Genomic DNA, 20040 nt, shown 5'->3' on the forward strand with positions numbered 1-20040 from the left:
TTTTGTGTTTCGGATGGACACAGAACAGGAGGTTTTAACGGTAGGAAACCACAAGTCAGAATTGCATGTGGTTGTGCATATAATGGGAAGAGGCCCAGATGAAAGTGAAGTTGGTCAAGAAACTAGAAAGCTGAAAATAACACTTTTGGCCGTTTTGCACTCACTTTTGAGACGGCCCCTGACTCCAGCTTGTCAGTTTCTTGTCTACTGTCTAATAAAAGATCCAAACAAACAGTTTTGTGAATCTTTGATGTCAATTAAAGTTTGTCTGTTAATATATTAATATTCCTGTATTCCATTTCCTCTCTACTCCCTTTCCTCCTGCAGCACTATGCTGAGATCCCGGGAAACCTTCCCACCATGCTGGAACTGGGCTCCTGTTCGGTCAGCTCTCAGGCTCTGACAGGGAACCACAATGCTTTGGGGCTACCGAGAGCCCCATCAGGGCCGGAGTGTTCAGGAGGTGGTCCGGGCATGGGGGCGATGTGTGGTAGCAGCACCCCGAGGCACCACATCCTTCACTCGTCCCCAACGGACAGTGAGAACTGGCAGAAGCATCGTGCAGGACTGGCCGCGGGGTCGAGCCTGTTGCCTGTCGCCCACTCCTTCCTGGAGCCCCAAAGTCTCTCGACCAGCTACAACACCCTCTACCTCCCACAAATGTCCGGCCAGGCTCCCCCTGTAAATCCGAACCGTCTCGGCCTCTCTCTTGATGTGGCCTCGACTTTTGAAGTTGGAGCAGGAATGTTAGGGGTGGATGGAGATTTGGCGGTCAGTCCCAATGTGATGAAGAGACGTCGGGGCGGCCTGATCGAGCAGAAGGACATTGTCAAAGCACACCAGGCTCATAAGATTCACAGCACACCACAGGCACGACGCAAGGAGTGGGAGTGAGTATGATGCTGATTTACATGCAGAACCCTGGCTCTCTCTTTCGCTTATCTGCTAAATTATCCCGAGCTTAATCCTAAATATAGTAATGTAGACACAAACCACAGCAACAAAGCTGTATACAATAATGTTTTGACCACATGATAACATCTGCTATAGCGATGCTTTGGAATCTTAAAGTACAATTAATTTATATTTAACATCATTGTGACAAAATTCAATTTCCCCGAATGTTGTCAGAATCATAACCTATGGTGGTGCAACTAAAATGGATATATTGGTCAGCTCTGTTGCGGCCACATTTCAGATAACACTTTATTTGTGTCATCAAATGATACGATTCAGACAAAATCGTCTTTTCACACGTTTTCTCCCCAGTCATGTCAAACACACAAAGAAATGTGTTGTGGTGTTGACAGGAGTTACAGTTGTAAAGATGGTGAAAGATATTCAATGCATGGGTTTGTGTATGTTCACAGCACTGTTTAGTGGGTATGAGTGCAGGTTTAAAAGAAGAGTTTGACATTTAGCAGGTGAGAGAGACCGTTCTCATGTTTGCATACAGTTAGTTAGCCTAGCCTAGCATAAAGACTGGAAACAGCTAGCCTGGCGCCATCAAACCGTAACAAAATCTACCTACCAGCATTTAAACACCACCAATTAACACATCTAGTTCATTTAATGTCAATTTTTTTCATCTGCTTTTTTTTCATTGCTGCTCCCAGCCAAGCAATAGCGGGGCACATTATTAATGTCATTTTTCGTTTTATGTTTTAATTGGTGAGCTTTAGAGGTGCTGATAGGTGCATTTGGTCAGCTGGTTCTCCTGCTTCCAATCTTTTTTCCAAGCTAAGCTAACTGGCTGCTGGCTGTGTGTGTATTTACTGGTTTCCTGCCCTGCGGCGCTGTGGATCTTCTAGCTGATTATAGCAGTGACGCCCCCCTCTGTTTCCCTGCTGAAGCTGGGGCTTCACCTCTAGTGGTGTTGGCACCCTCTGTGCCCCCCCCCCCCCCCCCCCTGCTCCTGCCCCACCACAGGTACAGGATGCCACATCCCATACTGAGTTATGTCTATGGCCAAAGAGACAGAGGCTTGGGGAGCGTGACGGTGGAGAGAAAGTGGGAGGATAGATGGGAGGTGGAGAAGAGATGGATGATGACATACAATGAATGCAGGGGAAGAGATGAGGAGGGATTGCATTTGATATTTAAGCCCATGTGACAGTGGTATTGATGTGGTTGATTACTGGATCACCAGGCCTGTTGAGATGCTCAGTCATGGAACAGATAACTATTCTCTCCCCTGCCTGATATAATTATTACAATACCACATGACAGATCTACACTTCATCCGCGTAGAGGACAAAGACCGGAGTGAGTCAGGATATGTAACAACCATGAACATCCACCTCTCAGGGCCACTGGGCAACAAACCCACAGCCACCTGACAGGAGGATGGAAAATGAGATGTTGCACCTGAGCCAAAGTGTGCACCTGCTTTTGTTATTCAAAGGAAATTAAGCTGTTTTCAAACCAAGCTTGAGCATTACGTGCTGCAAAAGAAAGCCCGTGTGAGTTTTGTTCCTAGCAATCAGCAGAGCTCATGGTGATATTATTCAGTTCATAACTCAGTCTGTCCCTTGTTTCACTTTAGCCTTTCGCAAGATATCTACATGGATGGATGTTTGTCGTCCCCAATGAACTACTTCTAAGTCATTGTTACCCCATGACCTGTCATATAGCGCCACCACCGCGTTATAATTTGCTGTGAACATTCATGACTCCCTGAAGATAATCCTTAATGTCTTATTGATTCCCGGACGTTTTCCCAAGTGTCATCATCGGGCCAAATTTCCCAGAATGCAATGAAGACAATGTCTGGCTACCGTTCCATTAAATTATTAATGTTGCCCAGAGGATGAACTTTTGTGACCCTGTGACGTTTCTTCTTGCACCTGTTTCACAATAACATTTCTAAGTAATTTCATACTGCAGACATAGAAATATACTCGGTGTAAACTTTGCAGTGTGTACTCCTACTCCCCAGAGGAAGAACCCATTTGAGTCTGGCTTTTCCATGACCTGGTCTGTAGTGTCACTCTGTCAGACTGCACATTTTTAGACCTCCTGTTTGGTATAATGAAACAACGAATAACGAAAGATAAGACGAACGAAACAGTCAGTGTGTTGTTTCTTTCTAAACCCTTTGTGTCATGAATGTTAATGAGCAGTACAGCGTCTATGAGCCACCGACTTTGTCTCTAGTCTTGTTTTTTAATGTGCCTCCAATTAGGATATTCTGAAACGTTTGCTTGTCACATAGCTCCGCTTGACAGACATGTTGAAACAGCAAACGCTGCTTTGTAAATGAAGCAATTAAGCCTCACATTCTGGTATCTTGTTCTCCTCTTGGCGGGGGTTGAAAGTGTTTTGTATGTTTGTGTCTGTATTTGGGTGTGTGAGTCTGTGCATATGTGCATTTGACACGTGGCGGTCTGGATAAAAACATCCTTTCGGAAGTACTTGATGTAATAACAGTACTTAGATTTGGCCTAAGTGTGGCCCTAATGACTGTAATCAAACTGAATCAATCTGGCATTTCAACGACATCATGGAGCAGTCGTTGGTCACAAACACAGGAGGGCACGAACAATGTTTTGGTCTCTGTCTGACATTGGTGCTGTGTGTGTTTTTGTGTTTGATTTATGTGTGCATTTCTGAGGGAAAAGGTAGAGAGGAAGAGTTAATTCTTTGCCAAAACGTTTTGCACACTATTTTATACAAATTTCATAAAAATTCAAACCCAACAGAAAAGCTTCTGAAAGAGCAGCAAGACTACCTGAGCACAAGGCCAGTGTCCTAGTGACAGCACTGTGAAGACACGTACCCTGAGATGAATATTTTATGTATTCCAGGAACAACTAGTTGAAGGTTGTGGCGTGTGTGTGTGTGCGTGTGTGTGTGTGTGTGTGTGTGTGTGTGTGTGTGTGTGACGTACTGTGGAGTCTTAAATTAGTTTCTTGATTGGCATTGATTTCAATTCTTCTGGGTCCAATGTCACACCTGCATTGTGTGCTCGTCATCGTTCACACTGAATAACTCCTCTGTCCGAGGGCACTTGCGCTCTCCTCAGCACTGTCGGCATACATTCACAGTAAACGGATGCAGGATGAATGAGACTGAAGTGGCTGAGTGTAGTGATGATACAATTGCGGCTCTCCGCAGTCTCTGGACGATTCAATTGTACAGAAATTACCGAAGCATCTGAAAAAGGGATTTTAGGAAAGAGTAAATGGCACTTTCTTTTTGTCCTTTTCGCAAACACAAATGTAATCGTGTGTAGAGTAAACACCTGAAATCATCTGTTCAAATTCTTGTTTGAATAAAAGCATTGAGAAAGGCAAGTACATTCAGATTTTATACTCAAATGTTCTTTGACAATGTAAAATTTTTTATCAAAGAACATTTCTTGTTTCATTGGAAGTTTGTTTAACTTTGTGAGATGGAACCAGCTAGAGGACCAACATCCAAACAGATCGACCTTTTCTTAGGACACTAGTATTATCATTCTATTTGATTGATCCATTGTATCCATTTAAAGCCCCTTGAGGCAAATTTGTGATTTGTGATATTGGGATGTATGAATAAAATTGACTTGACTTGCATGTCAAAAGCGATTGATTCCGATCAGTGAAACACTCCTTCATATCTTTGGTCAGATTAGTCTGCTTCACATCAGAGCTGCATTTTGTTTTTTACAGAAAATATGACACCACATTCACAATTGTCCCCAAATCGATTGCTCTGCGCTGACACAGGAATTTCAGATTTTCTTTTTACGAAATGTAGCAAAACACTGGCAACGAGGAACATCTTCGGTAGATAATAACAAGAATAAATATGCAATGTGTGTTGTTTTAGTTCCTTGGCTGCCATGATGACCAGCAACACACACACACATGCACACACACACACACACACATAAAACTCTGCACAGTGAAGACATATTGAGGGATGTCATATCAACAACTCATGTAACACTTCACAGGTCATGTATTCTGCAAATGCTGCCGACCTTACAGATGAAAGATGAAGTCATCCGCACATCATCGATGCTGTAGCCACTGTGCGTGTGCTGTTTGTCTGTGCGTTGCGTTATCGGTGGTGATCTGTGCATCCCTCCCGTCCGCGTTGGCTCTATTCTCGGCAGGGGTGTGTTTACAGACTGTGTGTGACCCTTATTTCTACTGATCACAACCTGATTGGAGAACACTGGCTGTGCCTCTGGCCATCCACAAAGCGTCTTCATTCGTCGACTTCATTGCTCACAGCTACAGTTGGAAAATTGCAGTGTCCGTGTTTTCATGCTTTAGGCACCAAGCACAAGCCTCATTATTTTTCCACCGGTACAGAGAACATGGTCCGCGGGGTTCTTGTTTGAGTTGAAGACTGCATGAGGCATACTGAGTGTAGCAGGGCTGTAACAAATTCCTTTGCTTTTTGCGACCGGCATGCCTCCATGAATAGCAAGGTTCGGTGACCAAATACCGACTGAAATACCTAAACTATTGGCGACAGACCGATTGACGTGACATTTTATACAGGCGTTCATGGTCCTCACAGGATGAAGCCTGCTGACCTTTGTGATCCTCTGACTGTTGCTTTAGTGCCACCATGAGGTTTACAGTTGCAGTTTGAGTGAAATTGTTATGCCAACTAATTAATGGATTGCCATAAAGTTTTGCACAGAAATTCTTGTCCTCCTCAGAATGAAAAAGAATCACTTTGGGGATCCCTTCATTTTTCATATGGCATCATCAGGTATTTTAATTTGTCCAATACTTTGGTTTTGACCAAATACTGATGATATTTCCAGCAGCCTTAGTTATGCTTTGTGTGTAATGCAAATTGGAAGATGTCAGCATGCTAACATGCTAAGCTAAGATTTGTTATTTAGCTCACAGCACCACTGTTTAAGTACGGCCTCACAGAGCCGCTAGCTGCAGACTCTTGTTAGTCTTGTTGATTCATCATTTCATAAAAACACTGGAGTCAGGGTTATTTTGTCATCAATCTGGGAAGATACTTTCTGATGTTGAGCTTGAAAATTGATTTGGATGCAAGTTTGTAAATGATCAAAGGTGTATTCAAGTCGATAATCCTCAGAATACCGGTACACGTTTTTTTCTTTGTCTTGAAGAATCCCTTTTAGCCAATATAGGCCAGTGACACCCACTCTGGTCTGAATCTGCCTGCTTCTCTCAGTGTTTGTCTGGCAACAAAGCACGAACTCCGCTGCCCTCGCACTTTGGTTTCTTGTCAACTTGTTGAGCTGGGTGTCAGACGGATATTCAGGAGAGAAGGATTTACATTAGTTGGTAATATATGCAGCCGGCAAGTCTGCCATCGCCTCATTCATACATTCTCTCAAAGACTGCGGGAGGGTGTGATTGATGTTTCAAACAGAGGCATGAATGGGCATGTAATCTAAATGTCATGAAAACCTGTTCGCTCATTCATAACAATTTCACAAGATTTGCTGAAGGGGCACGACTGCACTCTCAGCTTCGAGCTACAGTTACTCACTTCAGATCAGTTTGAGGTCAATGGAAGATTTCTAAAAAGGTAATCTTAGGCAGCGTTGCTTCTTCAGTCAATGTTTTACTACTCAGGGTTTGACACTTTATTAGGCCTGCATACCTGACCCTTTCTAATTTCATCTGTCTCTCCTTGTATCTGTCTCCTTCTCCTTCATTATTGTCTCCCTCTCGGTGTCAGACAGACACCCAGCGCAGTGTAAATGTCAGAGCTGTTTGTCATAAGTGAATTATTAATGATGACACGCTGAAAAAGCCGTTTTCAGTGCCACAAAACTATGAGTCTGTCAACCAATATGCAGAATGGAGAAGGCAATTGAGGGAGAATGTGTCGGGGGGGGGTGTAAATGTGTGTTTACTTGCACACTGTAATAATGTTTTTATTTCATTCAGGCTGGCATATGTGTTCTGCGACAAGGATGTATTGGTTTTGTACTGGGTTTAGGGTGGAGCGCTTCTCATTAAGTGACAAAATGATCCACTGCTGCTTGCATTCAGTCTCACACTCTCCCTCCACCCGCACTTGTTTCTTCATTTGCTCTCTCCCTCTGTCCGTCACAGCGATGCAGAGAGTTCATGAGTTACCGAGCTGTGTGCTATGTCGGTAGATGATGGTGTCTGATTTTGACGACATTTTGCTCTGGGGTGTAGAATGAAGACATTGAAGGGATGGGAAAGAGTTTAGGAGTGCAGCAAAGACAGACCGATACAGAGGGGAATGGTATGAAACGCTTTCATTTTTGACAGGATTTGTTTTGTGTGTGTGAAAGTGACTTCATAATGCCTTATCATCGATTGACAGCATTTATTTTGTATTGCTCTAATTATGGCATAGGCATTGTTGTCTTTGCTTTTGATGATGAACTCATTATGCAAAGATTGATGAAATTAGTTCGTGTTTCAAAATAGCTTTTCTGACCATATATTTTTATTCTCGTATTGTATTATCACCACAATGTCCCCAATTCGATTCTGGCTGGGGACCTTTGTCACAGGTAATGCCCCCATTACCTGTTCCCAGTTCTGTCAGTATCGCAGCCCTAAATGTTACGACCATGCATCTCCGGGCTCATGCCCTGCTGTATGACAGTTACATATCCTGAGGGACTTCTCCATGAAATATGGCCTCAGGTCCTCCCATTTAACACCACAAGCCTGCTCTCTCATTTACTATTACACAATCACATTCAGATGGGCACACACAGCAAAAGCAGGAGTCTAAATGCATATGGTTTGCAGGCACTCATTGCATTTATTATCTGTTTAATAATTGATAAGACTATAAATGTGCTTGCTTCGAGCAAAATCTTGAAATAATGTTTCAGGCTCTGTGCTGGATGGAGGTATGTGTCATTTTACTTGTATTTCTGTGTAAGTGAGAAAGCTCTCAGAAGTGTAGCGGTCTTAACTGTAATTCTCGAAAATGACACAGAAAGCTGCGTGAGGAACATGAAGCTACCGCCTTGATGAAGAATCCATTATTGATTTACTTACTTCTGTCAGAATACGAAGGAATTCATGTTCGATAATTATTTAACTTCCTCACAGAAAGGTTTATACGCTGAAAAGATACTTTTTTCTTTCTGAGCAGCTGGTTTGCTGCACAGCTTCTGCTGGGAAAAGCAACACTTTGTGTTGACCTCCCAGTCTGTCCTTTGATATTAAACCATTTAGTACAGGAAGCAATGGGACCTGCCAACCTGTGCGCATGCACACAGACAAATAAAACACCCTCACGTAATGATGTTTGGCTACAGAAGTGACACCTTTAACCCCCCTTTCAAAATAGGGACTGCCTAATAGCTAACATGAGGAAGGAAGTGATTTCAGTCTTTGATTGTCAGGTAGCGAAATGTCAAGTTTAATCAGAAATACAATGAAATCACATATTCCAGAAAATATTATTTATCCTGAAAACTGAAGAACGAAACTTTAATACTTACTTTACTTCCATTGCTGTGTGTGTGTGTGTGTGTGTGTGTGTATGCAAAGACGGCGTGTTTATGTGTGTGTGTGTGCGTATGCTCAAACTATAGCTAAGCTGTCATGAGCTCCTGACACGCTGAAGAGGATGAATGTGTGCCCCGTCACAGACCTTGAATTCACTCCCATCCGTTTATTCAAAGCTTCAGATTTAAATATCAAAGATGATTGTGCTGTGCTCTGAGAGTTCAATGCTGTTAGCTTATTGGAGCAAAATAATACCTTTGTAGTGCGACAGGATTTCTTTCAGTCACTGAAGCTTTCAAGCCAAATGTGCTTATGAGCAGGGCTTTACATATCGAATAGCCTTTTTTGGCACCTATTTTGAGATTACAATTCAGTCGTGGGTTGGGGAGTATGTGGCCAGCATCAAGTTACACACATTATCCGTTGTTGGAGACAATGAAATGTGTGTGCAAGATATTCATCACATCCATTTCCCCCCCCCCCCATCTCCCCAAAACCAGAGGGAGCCCAAATGTTGCAGCTGTGTGACTTATGTTGCTCCAGGAGGGTAGTAGTTCTGACAAATGGGATGAAGGATGCTGGGTAAGCAAACTGAGTCGTCATCAATATCCAACACAGCAGCGAACTGCGGCGTTGCGTCTGTGACCTCTAGTGGAGCTGCTGAGAACGCTCTAGTGCACAGACCGGCTCATTCATGCACTCACAAGACTGTGGATTGTGTTTTCGCCTGTGAAGTAATCATCTGTTCACAATGTTGTTTAAAATAAACGGGTAAACGCGCCATCAAAATCCAACTGGAGGGATCTACAAGAGAAGAGGAACAGTTGAAATTGATTTTCTGGATAATTATTCATGCAGATGCACAATGAGAACAAAAATGACAACTCGCACATGTAAAGCTCTTTTGGGGTTTAATTTGGCACACTTTAACTCCCCCTACATGCTGAAACATTGATAAAGCGACAGACTGCAAACTCACAAAGAACTGATGAATCATTTCTCCATTTCATTCATCTCAAGCCAAAGTTTGATTTGATCCTGTGTGTGTGTGTTAGATGAGCGTTGTTTTGCCCACCAGAGGCCATTCATAATCCACAGGCTTAGTGATTCACTGCAGCTTCAGTCGAGCTTGTCTGCACAGTGTGTTTTCCAGATCAGAGCAGCTGCCACTTAAGAAGCCATTAGGTAATGATGTGGGGAAAGTCTGTCCTGTAGAGTGAAAAGCCAAGCATGCCCAATCTGTCGGAGTAATCTGAGTAAAGTATGCAGCACCAGCCTTCTGGTTATCACCGGCAGGCCCTTGCACACCTCTGTGATACATATACAGCCGCCTGTGCCAGTATTGATCCATCTGGCTGCCAGTTTGATTATTAACACTCACATTTTGAGCCAGATAGATATATGGACCAATGGATTGTTTAATATAAAACTTTAAATAGCTGCAACACCAATCAGTCTCTGACAAATCCTTATTCATGGATTTTTCTTTATTAACCCGTCTGCTTCTTTACTGTATATCAGGATTTAACGTCATTTTTTTGTTTGTTTTGCACTGTCTTTCTGAAATGTTGAGTAAGAAAGGTCTCCAAACCACTGACCATATGCTGTGCAGAAATATACCCCAAATCACCTAAATGTGTTATTTTCATTGAACAATAAAACTACATGTTAAGGGGTTTATTCTACAAACTCATGTTTTCCTCCTCTTAAGCTACTTTCAGATCTGTTATATGTACAATAAATTGTACCCTCAGAGAAAATACTTGCGTTGGCAAAAGTGGGTGAAAAAGGGCGAGTATAAATACTATGGAGGGTCATCGGGAAGTTCTGAGGGCTTCCGGTGGGTGGATGGAGAAACGCAGGTCTGAAAAGTTCCTAAGAAATGCATCATGGGCCGACTGAGCAAAATAATAAAGAACCGAGGCAGCTGTTACATGCACATAAATATCCTCTTATTGTTAATAGTTTGTATGAAAATATAGAAAGAAGAGTAACAACAAAGTTGTCAGACAATATGATCAATTGTTGGACATGCCTGGTCCTTTTAATTGGTACGACCGGTACATCTTTGAACTCCACATATCCAAATAGAAATGGAACGTTTTCTGTCCCATTAAATAATGTAGTACCTCTGTTTGTCACTAGATGGAGATAACTGCTCAGCAATCGTAGTTCCCTCCACCCTTGACTTTATTCAAGGAAATATGCAGCATTAGACATCATTTAGGATGCATAATGTGACAGTTGTGTTAGCACACATATAAATTGGTGTCACACTAACAAACAAAACCGTCACTAGCCTTATATTACATGTTAAATATGAGCTGAACATCTCACCCTCCTGGACTATGACGGAGGAAGCTGCTAAACCTGCCATGGCATTCCATTTTCTTTGCACAATTGATTCCTTCATTAACTGTTTCATTATGTCTTTCATAACTTCATTCTTCATTTAAAGACGTTGTGTTTCCCAGAGTTTTCTGTATCACATCGCCTTAAGAAACAGGTACTAAAAGGTACAATCTTAGATCTAAATGGAAACAAGTGTTCTCACAATTATATTCAAATTCTGTCCCAAAATCATTACATTGTTTTAGTTTTGTTTTTTTAATTTTGTATTTGAAGAACAAACATTAGACAACATTTATCAAAAATGATAGATTGGGTTAGTGCTATTTCAGAGGTATCGCCACCTCACAATTATTTTGATTAGGGCATTCATCGTCACATTAAGTCAACAGTGTGCTGTCAAAGGCTGCACTGCAGTGTTTTCATCTGCTGCTCAGCTTCCCTGGGCCTCAAAGCTGTGTAAAGCCTTTTGTCAGTGTACGAATAGTCCTCTAAGTCAACAAGTTCATCACAGCAGATTCGGTCCATGGGCAGGCCAAAGACCCGGTTGCAAAATCCTTTATCTTTCTAAATGAAGTCACTTAAATTGATGTAGCATCTCAGACAGCCGTATAAATGTCAGCGTCTGTTTGTTTTGTTGCCTGGTTGATGATCGCAGCACACCATTCACTGCCCAACTGTTGCATTGACCGCTCTAAACTTAAAATATGGCAGAAACCAGGTTAACAACATGCTTGTACCAGAGTCGTTTGCCTGGAGACAATGATCATAACTCAGCCCTCCTTGGGGAACGATGATTTATAGAGCTTATTCCATAAAATCTAGAGTTACGGCAACAAATTCACAGGGCTGAGAATAGGGGGCATGACAGTTCAGTTGCTAGGGAACAAGTAGGAGGAAGACAACAGTCGAAGGCAGAAATCTGGGTTGGGTCGAGAGAGAGAGAAGGGGGGAGAGCGTAAGACAGCTGGCGAGATAGAGGGTGAGTGAGAGAGACAGGCAGAGAAATCGTGCCACAGGGTAAATATGTTTCATCACATTTCCTTTGGGCGCTGATCAAGGCCAGGAAAGAAAGCAGCGGTGCTGCTATTTCCATGCAATATCAGAGAGACGACTATTGATTCTGCCAAGCCCAATTGTAATTATTCCTGTCTCTATCAAAAACACGTTCCCAATGTAAAGCCCAGAAATGTAAATTGCGATTCTTGTACAACTCATCGTTGACACACACCCAGACGCATGCAAAGGCCCACATGCACTCGTGCACGCATACACAACAGTCTTCTCATGTTCCAACCATTAGCATCTCAATGAAGCTAAATATAGTCCAATCCCCCAGCCCCTTCATCTCGCCACATCAATAGGTCTGGCTTTGTCGTCTGTCTGTCCTTCTGTTTGCCCTGAGCTTTTCTGTGTCATGTTGCATTCTGGGTTCTGGCTGATGGCACACTGACCCAGCACAGCGGTTATTTTGGGCAACTTAGGTTTACTTCTTTTTTTTTAATCAATATAAACACAGCACTTGACACATACTGACGCTACAGTTAGGTAGGTGTTGTTGGAGGTGAATTATATCCAAAATAATACTTTTTTCATCGTGAAAGTGAGTTTAAATTAAATTCACCAAATTTTCATTCAACACAGTTGTTTTAGCAGTGGCTCAACATGTGGTCATCCACATCTCCAACTGTGCTTCAAGCTCATTTCTACTGGAAATATTCAGTGGTTGTATTTTTACTCTTATTGATTCGTTAGTCAGTCATTCAGCAGCAGCAGCATACATCAGCTGTGTGAACAGATTGTTTTTGTGCTGATGCATTTCTGGAAATTGAATCAATTGTGTGACGGCCCGTTGGCTCGGTGCATTTGCTGGCGCTTTCTGGCTCCAGGGCTGCAGACCTGTTTGAAGTAATCAGTAACAGGGGACACACCTGTGCTGGTGGTGCCGCATGCATCTTGTGTCAGGCCTCTGAGTCTGTGGGGAGATCGCTTGTGGCTTTTCAGTTTCCTTTCTCTTGCTTTTTACAGTACAATACCTGAGCAGCGCCTTTTCACTCATCCACTCCCTACACTACTGACTTTACCGATTGCTCCCATTTATTTGTTTGACATGTTTTTATTATTTTGTGGTTCATACATTTCTTTATTTGTTAGTGTGCCGTTTTTGTGCGGGCGGTGTCAATTGGAATAATGCCTTTGCATGTAATAGCAAAACAAACAACGGCTCGGTATTTGCCAAAATGTGCCGTTTATGGTGCATTTCGTAGTCGGGCACAAACACACACACACACACTGCCTTGTAAGTACACTGTGATCTAAAATTGTACCTGAAAAGCCCCTCCCATGGTGGTAAACAAGTGCGTTCTCCACAATGATGGAAATGTGTTGACTGACTGTCTGTCTATCTGTCTGTCTGTCTGTCTGTCTGTCTGTCTGTCTGTCTGTCTGTCTGTCTGTCTGTCTGTCTGTCTGTCTGTCTGTCTGTCTCAAAGCACTGTGTAAATAATGTGTCTTCTGCTCTGTGTTACTCACTACAGTTGCTGGAAGCACTTACACTCCTCCAATTACACTATACTTGTCATTTAATCAATGATTACGGTAATCTTTCCTTTTATTTTGCCTTATTACTATTCAACTACCTGACTTGGTTTTCAACTAAAGTGCCCCACAAAGCAACAAAAATGAGAAAAGCCTAACGTACATAAACGGCCGGAGGTGTGTGTGAATAAGAGTCTGTCATTTAGACTTTGTTCCATTCAAAATGCATTTATACGATCCACACTGTGAGCTTCATTCTGTCACCCAAGAAGTAAAGATAATAGTGTTTACCTTTTCGTTTTCCTTTATTAGACTGGATGTCTCTTTTAGCTGCAAATGTACAGTATTTCCTGCACTACACAGTATATGTGCGCAGCTGTTCTTTCTGGGTGGCAATCAGGAAACTAAAGTTGTCTGAATGTTTCTGAAGCTGATATCTTTTGCATTACTGAGCTGAACAATACCTCATAGATGTGTCGAATCCATGTTGGACTAGGTTGCAAAAATCCAGACTAATCATACAAACTAACCTTAAACCAACAGGCTAACTTTGTCAAGCCTGGTTGAGTAAACGTGCACAAACAGTAAATTGGCCATCCCGGTTGTGTCTGTTGTAGTTCTCATCCATTCATGGTTTAGAACTACAGTAAGGACAGTAAACGCTGTACTGTAGCAAAGAGGGATGAGCCACATGAAAAGGCATGCGAATTCAAAGCGCGGAAGCTCGACGCAAAGATGTTGTCAGCAAATGTTCACATATGACAAACCAAAAGTGTGTAAAGTGAATTCTCCTGTGGGCTTTCACGTGGCTGTTCTCTTCCTCAGGGTTAAGAAGCTAATTTAGTTCCAGGACTATTCAGCGAAGAGCCTGATAATGACCATGTTTCGGATACGAGCGTGCCAGGTATCTCTGTTCACTCGTTCTATTTTTGAGTTGAGATCTTTGTTCTCACCTCGGTCCTGTGTCACTGAGTCCCGTTAACGAAGCACGGATTGTCAACCTGCTGTCACGACAGCAAGTAACCTTGGTAACCGGCTATTTTTTATTTTATTTTTGCAAGCCAGACATCTCTTACAGCGAGTAGAAGACGTTCCAACACAAACAACGCATCTGCAATGTCAAAATGTCTCCACCAATACATACCTTCAATCGTATAGATTCTACACTATTGAAGTACAGAGAGCACAATGCAGCTGAATATATTTTAAGGTTCCTATACATTTTCAAAATTCCTGTAAGACTTCCTGTTGCCTCTGTGAGAAAGATGTTATTTTTCGGCATTTGTAGCTGTAGGTTGCCAGGTTGTCTCATGCTTGCGTTATCTTTCAGACAGCGCATGAGGAAGACGCCTCGATGACCACTTATTGTTATGTATAACCGCAGACTGGATGGTTTATTAGAAAGTAAGGACCCCATGATTTTATGAATGGATTATTAACCTTTATTACCAAATAGAAAGGATAAACACCAGACAAAGGGATTTTTCAGAACTTTGCAACCCAAATATTATTGCTGTCAATGACTTATAACTGATCTATAAAGCATTAGTTGATTGTTTATTAACCATCAATAAAGCCATTAGTTACAAGCTCTTTATAAAGTGTGCTTTATTAGAAATTTCTACCATCTAGCTTTAGGGCCAGTGATGTAAATTTGAACGTGTGATTAATTGATCTGAGCCTTCCAGCAAAAACATTGAAGTCATATTTCACTTGGGTTCACTAGTCCTCCAAAAAATACCTTTTTTAATGATAGAAACTCAAAGCATCATCTGCAACAAAGAGACTCCACCCACTTGCCTTCTGCCTTTTTCCAGGAAAGAACAATTGTCCTTCCACCCTAATCATCCCTATTGCTGACGTCTAATTACCATAATTCACCCCTCACCTCTCGGCTAAGAGAGCCGTGGCTGCTCCGCTCTCTTCTCCTGGCGGAAAACACTGTGATGATATCACTGCTGCACAGAGGAAGTGGCAGAAGTCACATTTCTATCACACTTAGCCGAGATTGAAATGACAAAAAGCAAGTGAAACGATGATCTTTCAACAGTGTTTTGCCTCATAACTGGAGGAGACCGTGATAGGACAATTTGTACGTCTCTTCTCATCGCTTGTAATGAGGAGATGCAGTAATCTGACTTTTATCTGTTCTATTTTTAAAGCCAATAATGTGTTTGAGCTCTAACGAGTTGGAGGCCACACACCATTGATCACTGCCTTCGTCATACCACTATCAGTAAATACCCATCAGTGTCAGCGCTGTGGTTAACGCTCTCCTGTGGTTCATCTTCTCTTTGACTTCTGTTTCCATCAACATCAGTTTCCTGGTAAATTGCTATTCACACTAATTCTCTCAGCTTGATGCTGTTTGAGAATAAAGGCATTCATTCATTTCACTTCATGCGTTAGATCTTTTTGGACAGTTGCTCTTTTTCACAATAAGCAGGCTCGGTAGTTTCTTAAAACAGCTGGGTACTGTTTTAGCAAATGGCATTAAAATGAAGGGAAATAGTGCAGTTATTGGCTGTTTTCAGCCGTGGATTAATAGACACTTAATATTTACAGCAGCAGGACAGTTGGCAGTATTTGTGATTGACTCAATTATAACAAGTTACACACAATCACACAGTACAGTGCCCATGTTCATAACAATGAAGAAACATCGTATCCACGGCAAAGCTGTTGTTCACTGATGTTTTTTAGCAGATAGCAAAGTCAGTCTGTCAGTTGATCCAACACTTTGGTTCACACTAAAATATCTCTAACTATTTAATAGATGGCAAAATCCCTTGGCTTTTTCTCTCGCGCCACCATGAGGTTCACGCTTGTGGTTTTGAATGAAACCTCTCGACAACAATTGGATAGATTGCCATAACATTTGGTACAGATGTGCCCCATTGTGATGACATTAGGGCAAAATGTGTATTTGTCTGAAGACTTACCTGTAAATACAAATACCTGCAAACTAATGGCATTCACGCCCTCAGTTTTATTTTGTGTTTAGTACTTAGAAGTTTGTTTCCTAAATTACTAAGTAAAATGTCAGCATTATTATGAGATTGTTAGCTTTGTGCTAAAATCAGCATGCTATGTGCACAGAGGAAGGAGCTACTTGAGACGTTGGCTTCACAGATACAATTTTTTTAAAACTAACATCAATTCATTGTCTGTTTTGCTCATTTCAAGGCATTTATTGATGCTAAAAGACACATAGCACCTCAACAGATGTATCCTCTTAAAGCCAATTCTATGAATGATTGCTTGATACATTATCTCAGATCTGACAGATGTAACATTTCAACTCCACCCTTCCAACCCAACGTGGGTCCCTGCCCCCCCCCCCCCCCTCTTCATTGTAAAAAGCTTTCATCCTCATGAGAGTAGATGTGATCACTTCCAGCCAGCACGCAGCAGCACAACTCCCCCTCACTATATCAAGCCTCTTTATAGTAGGTTCTGAACACTGTAATTAGTCAAAGATGCTTGCTGCTGTCCTCCTGACTGTCTTTTTTTTCACAACTGGTGTTTAATCCTGCACACTCGATGTGTGACCAGCTTCCCAGCTTGCTCTTCCGGACGACCATGCGGGGTGAACAACATCCGAATCAAATATCACAGCATGGCCCCTCTTCAAAGCCGATACTGGCCAGTCACACGAAAAAGCTGAAGTGATCCCAAAGTAAACTTTTACAATTTTACACAGAATTGTACCCACGTTTTCAGTGAAAGCGTAAAGCCAGCGCTGGTCTTGATATCTTACATATAACAGGTTTACAAGCTGCCAAATGTTCAATTGAATTGGTTTACATCATCTCAACTCGTCAAGATGGAGGCACCTAATATGTGTCTTCATCACATCGTGACGTTGTTAATTGTTTGTCCTGATTTGTACGTTAACACGTGCTTTGTTGACTCAATCTGCAGCATGTTGAAGTGCATGCTGAACGGAGGCTATATGAGAAGTGCATGGCGCATGAGGAGACACTGCTGTCTTCTCTCCTTCTGCTCTAACAGTGCGGTGGGGAAGGTACAGACACTTCTTTCACTATCCCAATGCAGAAAAGACGGATCGATGATTTTCTTTTCCTACGCGTGACACGTAGTTGACAGTTTGTTTTGCTCGCGTTGTTTCGGGAAGGGGGGCGAGATGTCGTGGAAAATGCCAAAGTTTTTTTTTTTCTTCCGGTCGTCCTACGCACGCAATAGGATAGTGCTCTTGTGGTAGGTGGTCAACAGAGAAGAGGAGACGGGAGACAGGAGTGATGTGCTCTGAATTACTCAGAGGACCGCCGCTAGTTTATTTAAAAACCCCATGGATCAACCTGCTCTCGTGCTTCTCGCTCGGCGGACTGAGGATGGCTGAAGACGTGACCTGTTGCAGCCTTCTTTGAGATATTAGTGTTTGGATGTGAATCAAACGCTGTGAAATTGGTCCGTTTTTACAGCTTAATTCAAGACGACAGATTGTTAAATAAGGCGGAATTGAATTACTTTTTGGATTCGTGTTCTTTGTTTTACGCAGAGCGCACTTGAAATCGATGAGCGCCTCTAATTGGACCGACTGGAGATGAATCCGTGATTGTTTTTGAACAGATTTTGAAGTTGTGGAACACTGAGTTCGGTGTTTTTTTGCGAATAAAACTGACGATGGACTAAAACTGGTCAGGATCTCGCCCTTCCGCCGCTGTCACGCCTAGCGCAGCACCGCACCCTGCTTTCTAGGAGACTATAACCTCCTTTTCCTCTCCCGTGTCCCCTCCTAACAGAATGGCCCGGTTTGGAGACGACGTCCCGGGCTTGTTGAGCTCCGGTGATGGAGGGTCCGAGCGCAACCGGAACCGCGATGGGGCGGCTGTGTCCACAGGTGGCATCTCCCCTGCCTTCAAGCAGACCAAAGCGCAGCGTGCCCGCACCATGGCCTTGTACAACCCCATCCCGGTCAGGGAGAACTGCTTCACCGTCAACAGGTCCCTCTTCATCTTTGGCGAGGACAACGTGGTCAGGAAGTACGCCAAGAAAGTCATTGAGTGGCCATATCCTTTTTCTGCTTCATGGTGTAAATGAAGCGGGTAATGTGTGAAATATACAAACGCATTCATCATCGGAGATGTGAAAGGAGTCGTGTAGGAGTGGATTACTAAGGTGGGTAAACTGTTTCCCAGTGTAACAAATAAACAAGAACAATCTGTCATATTTCAACAAGTGCACACCATTTCACAGACCAAAGTCCTTAAACAGCCAAATTATCTTTAGTGTCTGGCCCCAATGTCTCCTTCAGCACCATGGACAGCACACACAGGGCAAGACATGAGAAATTCAACCAACACACATATTCAGACAGTGTGAGATACTCATCTGAGTTCAGTCTAGGAGTCGCTTGAGTGATAAATAACTTTTTGGGGGGTAATTGATTGATTCATTTGAATTGAATCCAATACTGTGCAACAGGGAATTAGGAATTGAGAAAGTAAAGTAGGGCATGAAACAACAAGCACTAAATCAAACTCGTGTACCAGTGACATTATTTTACCATTTTATAGGTCAATAATCCAAAAGTGTATGGAATTATCTATTCGGTTATGACTCAGGTTATGACAATAGCTAGACAAAAGTGCAGAAGGGGAGGAGATGTCAATGGAAAGAGGATTAGAGGAACACAAAAGAGTTTCACGGTTGATGGTTGTAAATCTTTTCTGGAAACAAAAGGCAATGAAGACCTGCTGTTGCCACAACACTCACCGTCCCTCCTGACAAGTTATGTACAGTAAATATATCAAGCTCAACTAGAGCTGCAACGATTGGTCGATTAATCGAGTAGTCGATGGACAGAAAATGAATTGACAACTATTATGATTATTCAGCAATTGATCTGGTCTTTTTTTAAGCAAAAATTACAAACATTCACTGGTTTCAACTTCTTTTTTGTTTTATATCACATAAACTGAATATCTTTAAGTTTTGGACTGTTGATCAGACAAAGCGACACAATTGATGATATCTCCTTGGACTTTGGGAAACTCCGATTAGCATTTCTGTAGTAATTAACGCTTTGTTGTGGGGAGTTGCAGCCTTAAACTCAACCACTTAAGGTGCTATGTGCAGGATTACTTTAGCAGCAAACAGCTATTTGTTATGTAAAGATATACAGTAGTGGAATCATGTCTACCTGAGCAGAGAATGAAGTCACTCTCCCTCTTTGTGAGTTGTAACACGAGCTTCGCCGTGCTATGTTGACATAGCCGGGCCGGTTGCACTTGTTTTTAGTGCATTCATGCATGTTAGCATGTCCCAATGGCTCACGGCTGCCGCTCTGCACTGCGCTCACACTGCAATTAATTCAAGGTGTGGCTTTATCCAAATCTGTATCACAAAACACTTTTATTGATTTTCAATAATGATGTTACATTAATGGCTATCTTAAACCTAATGACTCGCTCTGCCATTATTTACTGAAGAGGGGACAGGCTATTTTATTTCCTCTGCCTGTCGCTGAGGAGGACGACAACACGCAAATGTCCATCGGTGGCGTGTTTGTGCTGCTGCTGTGCAGCTCACCAGGTGTCCGGGCCAGGTGTGGCCTCCTCTCTGCTATTGTTCTGCTCCATTCAACAGCTTCCTGGCTGACTGACTGGCCTACTGATTATAAAAAGCCAGCAAATCGAATGAGTGGGCCTCCATTGTTGATCGCTGTCTATTGTTGTTTTCTCTGGGCTTG

At 42.5% G+C, this 20040-nt stretch overlaps 1 protein-coding gene across 1 annotated transcript in view; it reads left to right on the plus strand.

Moving 5' to 3' along the window:
- Window positions 1-360: 360 nt before the first annotated feature.
- The window catches only part of cacna1ea (calcium channel, voltage-dependent, R type, alpha 1E subunit a), a gene marked incomplete at both ends in the record, with an annotated part of 67078 nt that continues 47398 nt past the window's right edge, over window positions 361-20040 (plus strand). Inside the window, 2 exons of the mRNA XM_079267134.1 lie at window positions 361-890; window positions 18092-18379. Of these exons, the coding sequence (XP_079123260.1) occupies window positions 361-890; window positions 18092-18379 (818 nt within the window). The remainder of the gene's footprint in view (window positions 891-18091; window positions 18380-20040) is intronic.

The sequence above is a fragment of the Melanostigma gelatinosum genome (assembly GCF_949748355.1).
Source record: "Melanostigma gelatinosum genome assembly, chromosome: 4".
NCBI lineage: Eukaryota > Metazoa > Chordata > Actinopteri > Perciformes > Zoarcidae > Melanostigma > Melanostigma gelatinosum.